This window comes from Piliocolobus tephrosceles, chromosome 17 (genome assembly GCF_002776525.5).
Source record: "Piliocolobus tephrosceles isolate RC106 chromosome 17, ASM277652v3, whole genome shotgun sequence".
Lineage (NCBI taxonomy): Eukaryota > Metazoa > Chordata > Mammalia > Primates > Cercopithecidae > Piliocolobus > Piliocolobus tephrosceles.
In genome coordinates, this window is record NC_045450.1 from 54,071,891 (window position 1) to 54,081,231 (window position 9,341).

A 9,341-nucleotide genomic window follows, 5' to 3' on the forward strand; every position below is an offset into this window, starting at 1 on the left:
TCACTTAACCACATAGTATCACACCTAGTTGGTTGGTTCTGCATTTTCCTTCCCCACTAGACCGCAAACTCTCAGCTTATCTACAGGGCCTCAAAAGGAGCTGGAGTACAGGGCTAAGCGCTCAGTATACAGGGTACGAACCCATCAATGCAAGAATGAACGTGCCACCGGGTCTTGCAGGCTTGCAAAGTGCTTCTCCAAGATGATTTTACTTTCCGTGCCCGGGCAGCTCCCATGAATTTCCGGGGGGAGCCGTGGGGAGCCAATGGAAGGAGAATGAGAAATGCAGTCCCACCGCACTCGGGCTGCCCACGTCCGGCGAGAGGCAAGGGATCAGACAACTTCTGCACCTCCCGGAAGCGGCTGCGCCGGCCCCGCCCCTCCGGAGGCAGGCGTGGCCTCATGAATAATGAATCACGCGGGGGAGGGGCCGGGCCCGCCCCTCCGGGCGGGAAGGGGGAAGCGCCGAGGCTGCCTGACTGGAATGAGGGTAGCTGCGGCGGCTGGAGCGGGGCCGGCCATGGCGGTGTGGACGCGGGCCACCAAAGCGGGGCTGGTGGAGCTGCTCCTGAGGGAGCGCTGGGTCCGAGTGGTGGCCGAGCTGAGCGGGGAGAGCCTGAGCCTGACGGGCGACGCCGCCGCGGCCGAGCTGGAGCCCGCTCTGGGACCCGCGGCAGCCGCCTTCAACGGCCTCCCGAACGGCGGCGGCGCGGGCGACTCGCTGCCCGGGAGCCCAAGCCGCGGCCTGGGGCCCCCGAGCCCGCCGGCGCCACTTCGGAGCCCCGCGGGTGAGGCGGGCGCGTCGCCTCCCGTGCGCCGGGTGCGGGTGGTGAAGCAGGAGGCGGGCGGCCTGGGCATCAGCATCAAGGGCGGCCGCGAGAACCGGATGCCGATCCTCATCTCCAAGATCTTCCCGGGGCTGGCCGCCGACCAGAGCCGGGCGCTGCGGCTGGGCGACGCCATCCTGTCGGTGAACGGCACCGACCTGCGCCAGGCCACCCACGACCAGGCTGTGCAGGCGCTGAAGCGCGCGGGCAAGGAGGTGCTGCTGGAGGGTGAGCGGGGCCGGCCGGGCGGGCGGGAGGGTGGGCGGGCCGCGGCGGCCTGGGCTCGCGGGAGCTCACTTTGTTCCTGCCCCGCCGGCGGGGCGAGCCGGTTCTCTCCCCCGCTCTCCCCAAACCCGGGTTTCGGGAGCTTTCAGTGTGGAAAAACGGATGCTTCTTGCAGGAAAAGTTGGGCAGCCGCCGAAGTGTTACTTGCAGCCCCTAAGGAAGACTCGGCTGAGACTGAGTAAAAAGCAGCTGCCTATGAAGTCTCCTCTCCGCCGGATAAGCTGACACTAAGAACTTGAGGCAGAGCGAACGGCTCGAGTGGGTCTGTCTCCGTTAGCCCGCTGAGAAGTGCAGGGTTGGCGCTTAACTCACTCACCCCTGGCTCCTCGGGGCGGGCGGGTCTATTAAAAAAAAAAAAGTCCGTCCGCACCGATGCCAGCGGTATTGCTCGGGCAACCCACCAAAGAGCTGGTTAATTTATGGGAATTTAACCCATCATTGGCTCTCAACAATAACCAAAGGAGATCATAGCACTTCATTGAAGCCAGAAAACTGAAACAGCAAGTCTGTGTGGTTAATGAACCTTGTTTAACAGTGGAGGCTCACGTGTTTGAACATTTACTGCCAACTAGAGTTTTGCCCCTTTTGCAAGTCTGCTGCCAGCTTCCTACCACTCACAGGCGCGCTATTGGTTTTTGTAAGAAACTTGAAATGGCAAATCACAAAATAGGTTTCAGTAACCAGGATTATTCTTTGCAGTAAGTTATATGTATGTGATCTGTAAGTTGGATCTTTCATGATGAATATGAACTAAGGCAAAAATGAAATTCCTCTCTAAGGACTCATGCATGTTGGAGGTGATATTGTAAATTATAAACGAAAAGTCAGTTGCTTTCTTCATAAATTTTTGAGCGGTCAGCTTTCTTTAACTGGTGATTATTGCTAGCTGTGTTGAAAAGAATATAAAAGAAGATGCTGTCCCTACTTGGTCTCTAGTTGGAGAAATGATAGAAAAATGCAAAACAACTTATAGGGAGGAAAGGAGTGAAGTTGGCGATTACGTCGTGCAAACTATATTTAAATACCAAAGGAATGCAAAGTTAGAAAGTAGTGGAGATGGAATTAGCCAGGGAGGACTTTTTCCCGGAGCTGAATCTTGAGCCGGGTCTCCAAGGAAGTGATGGACATAGGCAGGCAGGGATGAGTCAGGAGGGTATTCCTGGCATAGGAAGGACAGAAGGGGAGGGCTGGGGGCTGCTGGTGAAGAAGGACCAATCATCAAACCGAGGGGCCAGAAGTCCAACTTGGCACAATGGATTTTCACTTTCTTATAAATCAGCTTGTGAATATTTGGAAAAATACTGGTTTACCAGAAATGATTTCATGTACACCAGTTGTGAAATTCCAGTGTCCCACCTTTATAATATCCTATTTATAAACCTTACTTATATTGCACGTCTAGGTGGGGCTAGACACTGCTCAGAAATTAGTATTAATAGAAGGAGTAAATTTAAGATCGTGGTTTGGGTGTGTGTATAAAAAAAATTGTTACTCTAAACGTGTACCTTGAAGTTGTTCTAGCTAAGCATTTGGTTATAAATTCTTACATCCAGAATGTACTATTTATGTAGTCCTCAGTTGTGATGGGCAGACAATTGAACCTTTTACACCCTATTTTAAAAAAAAACAAACAAACTTTTTGACCAGGCATGGTGGCTCATGCCTATAATCCCAGCACTTTGGGAGGCCAAGGTGGGTGGATCACCCGAGGTCAGGAGAACATGGCGAAACCTCCTCTCTACTAAAAATACAAAAATTAGCCGGGTGTTGTGGCAGATGCCTGTAATTCCAGTTATTAGGGAGGCTGAGGCAGGAGAATCGTTTGAACCTCGGAGGTGGAGATTGCAGTGAGCCAAGGTCGCACCACTGCACTCCAACCTGGATGCCCAGCCTGGATGACAGAGCAAGACTCCGTCTCAAAAACAAACAACCCACCTTTTGTGTAGGTATAGTTTGAACCTAGTATTCAGACCAGTAAAATGAAAACCTTGTAGCAAATGTTTCCCAGTCTTTATTGGACTAAAATAGGCCACGTGTGCTTTTAGAAAGATGGCAGCATAACATGTTTATTGAATGCCTTTTTACCTAACACACAGGTTCTACTTTATTTTCCCACTTTGTATAAGACAAGCAGTTTTTGTTCTTATAAGCTGTGAAGAAGTCAATATAGTAGATTTATGATGTTGCATTTTGAAGCCACTGGGTGTAAAAATAAAATTACTCAAAATATGTAAAGCCACTGAAAACAATGATTTAATTGAACCAGTCAAACATTATTTAAAATTGAGAGCTGGTGTCCCATCCAGGTAGACCACTTTTAGAAGATAGATTTTAAGTTTAGTCTTTAAAGTTTTCAAGCTGTACTATATTGTCCTTCCATTAGATGTCTCAAAACTTGAAAAACTGCCGTATCATCGCACAGTGATGCTTTTCTGTGGTGTGGGCAGGGAATTTCAGGCGCGCTCTTGCCAACCCCACACCAGGGAAAGCTATAGTCTTTGGTTGCCTGTGGTTAGGGAATTGAGTGAAAAGTTTCCTTTTTATCTCAGGGATTTGCAGGAATTATTTATTCATTCATCAGATATTTACTTAACACTTAACTCATGCCAGAGGCACTTGAAGATACCTGATTCCTGCCCTCAGGAAGTTTAGAGTTGAGATGTGGGGAAAAGGAGGAGAAGTAAGTAAGTACAGCAGAGGGCTAAAGTGCTAGTTTAATAGAAGTTTGGAGAGGGCACAACCCAAAGATAGAGGTCTATATAGGTCCATCGTGGGAATCAGAGGTTGAGGATGCCGAGGTTGATGAAGCTTAAATTGAGCTTCGCCTTAAGAAGAGAGAGCTGCCACCATTAAAGACACAGAAGTGCAAGACATTAAAAAGTTACTCTAGCCAGTAGGGTAGAGTAGAAGCAAGGACTTTGTGGTCAGATGTGGGTTTGTTTCTGGCTAGTGGTTTGTAACCCCTAGGCAAGTTACTTAATCTTGCTAAACCTTAGTTTCCTCATCTGTAAAGCCAGGATGATGATAACACCTCCCTCAAAGTTGTTCATTCATTTTGCAATTCATGTGTTGAGTACTTTTTTTTTTTTTTTTGAGACGGAGTCTCTGTCGCCCGGGCTGGAGTGCAGTGGCCGGATCTCAGCTCACTGCAAGCTCCGCCTCCCGGGTTTACGCCATTCTCCTGCCTCAGCCTCCCGAGTAGCTGGGACTACAGGCGCCAGCCACCTCGCCCGGCTAGCTTTTTGTATTTTTTAGTAGAGACGGGGTTTCACCGTGTTAGCCAGGATGGTCTCGATCTCCTGACCTCGTGATCCGCCCGTCTGGGCCTCCCAAAGTGCTGGGATTACAGGCTTGAGCCACCGCGCCCGGCCGTGTTGAGTACTTTTTAAGGGACCGGGAATACAGCAATGAACAACACAAGTCTGAATGAGGAAGGTAGGACCTGATCATGAAGGTATGCTACGAGTTAACAAAGACACTCTCAAAATAGCCAGGATGGCAAGTTGTTAAAATAAAACCTAGGGCTCCATTTTTACCTTAAGAAGAATACATGATAAGAATTATTTTAGGTGGCTGGGCGCGGTGGCCCAAGCCTGTAATCCCAGCACTTTGGGAGGCCGAGACGGGCGGATCACGAGGTCAGGAGATGGAGACCATCCTGACTAACATGGTGAAACCCCGTCTCTACTAAAAAATACAAAAAACTAGCTGGGCGAGGTGGCGGGCGCCTGTAGTCCCAGCTACTCGGGAGGCTGAGGCAGGAGAATGGCATAAACCCGGGAGGCAGAGCTTGCAGTAAGCTGAGATCTGGCCACTGCACTCCAGCCTGGGCGACAGAGCGAGACTCCGTCTCAAAAAAAAAAAAAACCAAAAAAAGAATTGTTTTAGGTGAATAGGTTAAGAATTAGTTTGTGCTGGTCCAAGTGCAGTGGTGTTTACAACTAATTGATCGCAACTAGTTACAGATTATTTGTTCCTTCTCCTCTCTCACTGCTTCACTTGACTAGCTTTAAAAAAAAAAAAAAAAAGCCAAGTATGGTGGCTAATGCCTGTAATCCAGCACTTTGGGAGACCAGAGCAGGAAGATCATTTGAGGCTAAGAGTTTGAGCAAGCCTGGGCGGCATAACGAGACCCTGCCTGTACAAAAAATTGGAAAAAAAAAAAAAAAAAAAAAAAAAAAACTACCTGGGTGTTGTGGCACAATTGTAGTCCCAGCAACTTGAGAGGCTGAGGTGGGAGGATCGCATGACCCCAGAGGTTGAGGCTGCAGGGAGCCATGGTTGCACCACTGCACTCCAGCCTGGGTGAACAGAAATGCTGCCAATAAATAAATAAATAAGTAAATGAAATATTTTGAGACGGAGTCTCGCTCTGTTGCTTAGCTGGAGTGCAGTAGAACAGTGTTTTGCTGTTCTCAGCTGACTATTTGAGGATCCAATCAGTATTCCTGGCTAGGTTAGTACACTGGTAACTAACTGGACAACAAATAATGCTGCTTGCTTGCATCTTCTACTAAATAGTATAATAATGCCTTACATTTTAATCAGGATTTTAAAATTATGCATTTTATTTTTTTTGAGACAAGGCCTCTCTCTGTTGCCCAGACTGGAGTGTAGTGGTACGATCACAGTTCACTGCAGCCTCAACCTCTTGGGCTCAAGCGATCCTCCCACCTCAGCCTCCTAAGTAGTGGGACTACAGATGTGCACTGCCATGCTGGCTAATGTTTTTTTGTTTGTTTGGTTGGTTTTGATTTTTGTTTTTTTTTTTCTGCGGAGGTTGCAGATTGCACCACAGCACTCCAGCCTAGGTGACAGAGCGAGACCTTGTCTTCAAACAAAGGGAAAAGGAAAAACTACCCCATAGAAAATAGTTGCTAAAGTGTGTAAAACTCACTCTTCAAGAGTTCACTAAAGGGAATGATTAATTGGGTGATGAAAGAATTGAGTATGACTTCCTAGGGAAAGGAGAATTGATCTCAGGCTTGAAGGACAGGCTACTTCTCTGTAGACTGAAGTCAGTTCACGTTGAGGGGATGGCCTGAGCAAAAGCCAAAATGAGCATGACATATGATACAAAGTGAGGGGAATGGCTAATTGGCATGGACTAGAGGGAAGAAAATAAAGTTGGATAGATAGATTGAAGCCAGATTATGCAAGTTATTGAAAGCCAACCAGAATAATTTAGACCATTCTCGTTCTGTCAACATTTATTTATTTATTTCCTTTTTATTTATTTATTTATTTTTGAGATGAAGTTTTGCTCTGTCACCCAGGCTGGAGTGCAGTGGCACGATCTCGGCTCACTGTATCCTCTGCCTCCTGGGTTCAAGTGCTTCTCCTGCCTCAGCCTCCCGAGTAGCTGGTCTCACAGGCACCTGCCACCACGCCCAGTTAATTTTTGTATTTTTTTTTTTTTTTTTTTTTTTTTTGAGACGGAGTCTCGCTCTGTCACCCAGGCTGGAGTGCTGTAGCTGGATCTCAGCTCACTGCAAGCTCCGCCTTCCGGGTTCACGCCATTCTCCTGCCTCAGCTTCCCGGGTAGCTGGGACTACAGGCGCCGCCACCTCGCCCGGCTAGTTTTTTGTAGTTTTTAGTAGAGACGGGGTTTCACCATGTTAGCCAGGGTGGTCTCGATCTCCTGACCTCGTGATCCGCCCATCTTGGCCTCCCAAAGTGCTGGGATTACAGGCTTGAGCCACCGCGCCCGGCCAATTTTTGTATTTTTAGTAGAGATGGAGTTTCACCATCTTGGCCAGGCTGGTTTCGAACTCCTGACCTCGTGATCCACCCACCTCGAGCTCCCAAAGTGCTGGAATTACAGGCATGAGTCACCACGCCCGGCCCCAACATTTATTAAGTACCTACTGCAAACGAAGTGTTGTGGTAGATGCTGGGAATTCCAAATTGGGAGTAATCCCTGCCCTTTTAGGCTAGTAAGGAAACAGTTATTGCAGGTTGTGATAGACGCTTTAATAGAGATGAGAACACAGGGTGCTGGAGGTAGAAGTGCAAAGGAGACAGCATGTCGAAGGTAAGAAAGTGATAAGTAGCAGATTTGTTGAGAGAAGTAAAGTGTGGTAAGGTACAGGAAGTGTGTGCTAGGAGAGCAGTCTGGAAAGGTGGGCAGAGGCCAGGTCATCAAGAGCCTTGAATGTAGTGCTAAGCAATTGTCTTTAAATGAGGTTTATATTTACTTTTTCAACTTGAAAAAAAGAAATTGAGCTTTATTAATATTTAATATATAGATAACACTGGTTCTCTCAGTCTTATAAGACGGTGCCGTTACACACTCGATATACAAGCTGATGCCTTATGATTGTTAGAGTCTTCATAAGAGCAATTTCAGCAAAGTGACAGGAACAGAAGCTTCACAAAGCTGAGGAATTGACAGTGGTGTCCTTACTAGTTTGGCTGCTGTTATCAGAATGCAACTTATTTTAGTTTACTTGAACCTGGTTGAGTGGATTTATATTATCTGCTTTTAATTACATTAATCTTCACAAAATGAACAAGTGGCTTAGAGATTTGCACAAAGAAATAGTAGATTAAAGATAATTTTAACACTGCAAACAATGACAAAAAGGTAGAACTGACATTTTTCCTCCTGATGGGGGCTTTGTCACATTTCAAGGTAATTATATCTGTCAAGGAGTCAGCCTAAGAAATGAAATTGTCAAGAAGACTATTTGAAATATGGATATATATACATGTTATCATCGATAATGAACTTCACCTTAAGAATGTAGTGTACTTTGAGTCATATAGTAGCCAATGATAGCATGACTTCATCTGGGTTATGTTTATATCTTTATTTTTCTGTATCTCAGTCTTTCTTGGTTTCTATATTTTGTATATGGTTTATAGTATATATTTGTTAATAAATATTCATAGATTGAGGGCATATACTCAAATTTTTACTGATATACATGTGCTTTGAGAAAGTTTTAGGCTACAGGGTGCTGCCAAAGTGCTTTAAATGAGGGAAAATGTTTTAGAAAGTTGAGAGTGGCAGATGGAGTATAGGAGCTGTAGACACGAGGTAAGGGAAAGCAGTTAGGAGGCTATTATGACACCATAAGGATAGCGAGACTGGATAGGACAGTATGTAGTGGAGAAATAGTGAGATAGAAACAACAGGCCTAAATGTTTAAGGTCTTAAGAGAAAGAAATGGAGGCTAACTCCTGGATATCCAGCTTCGAAGTGAAACCAGTGAAACTGTGAGACCAAAATGAACTGAGGACAAACTAGTTTTCTGAGTGAAGATAAGTTTAGTTTGGGGCATGTTGAATTTGAATTACCTGTGTGACATCTTGGTGGAAAAGGTCAGTAGCTGGCTGGGCATTCAGGACTGTAATCAAGAGAAATGTCAACTGAGATGAAAATTTATGAGATGTCAGGATAGAAGTGGTAATTGACGTGCGAGTGTGGATGAAGTCATCGAGAGAGTAGGCCAGATGTGGTGGCTCACACCTGTAATCCTAGCACTTTGGGAGGCCGAGGTGGGCGGATCATGAGGTCAGGAGATCGAGACCATCCTGGCTAACATGGTGAAACCCCGTCTCTACTAAAAATACGAAAAAATTAGCTGGCGTGGTGGCGGGTGCCTGTAGTCCCAGCTGCTCGGGAGGCTGAAGCAGGAGAATGGCGTGAACCCAGGAGGCGGAGATTGCAGTGAGCCGAGATCGCACCACTACACTCCAGCCTGGGCAACAGAGCAAGACTCCATCTCAAAAAAAAAAAAAAAAGTAGTGCAAATTGAGACGTAGAATCAGGATGGAATCCTGCAGAACCCCTACATTTAGAGCCAGGGCGAAGGAAGAAGAATCTGGAAAGGAATTGTCCAGAAGGTAAGAGAACAATCTGGAGAAAAGTGTGCAGTGGTGGTCAGACAGACAAGAATTTCGAGGAGGTGGAGGTGATTGGCATCTTGAGATAGTACAGATGCCAAGAAAGTTGAGAGCTAAAAGGTCCATTGGGTTTGATCATTAGCGTACAAGACCATTGGAGTTCTCCGCCGGGCGTGGTGGCGGGCACCTGTAGTCCCAGCTACTCGGGAGGCTGAGGCAGGAGAATGGCGTAAACCCGGGAGGCGGAGCTTGCAGTGAGCCGATATCCGGCCACTGCACTCCAGCCGGGGCAACAGAGCGAGACTCCAGTCTCAAAAAAAAAAAAAAAAAAAGCAGTTTCAGCAAAGTGACAGGAGCAGAAGGCAGTGAGTAGACTAT

The 9,341-nt window shown here is 46.9% G+C and overlaps 1 protein-coding gene across 1 annotated transcript in view; it reads left to right on the forward strand.

The window, feature by feature from the left end:
* The first annotated feature begins 424 nt into the window (after positions 1-424).
* Positions 425-9,341, forward strand: part of SNTB2 (syntrophin beta 2) — a 116,120-nt gene continuing 107,203 nt past the window's right edge. The window contains exon 1 of the mRNA XM_023210285.3: positions 425-1,055. Within this exon, the coding sequence (XP_023066053.1) occupies positions 485-1,055 (571 nt within the window). The 5' untranslated portion in view covers positions 425-484. The remainder of the gene's footprint in view (positions 1,056-9,341) is intronic.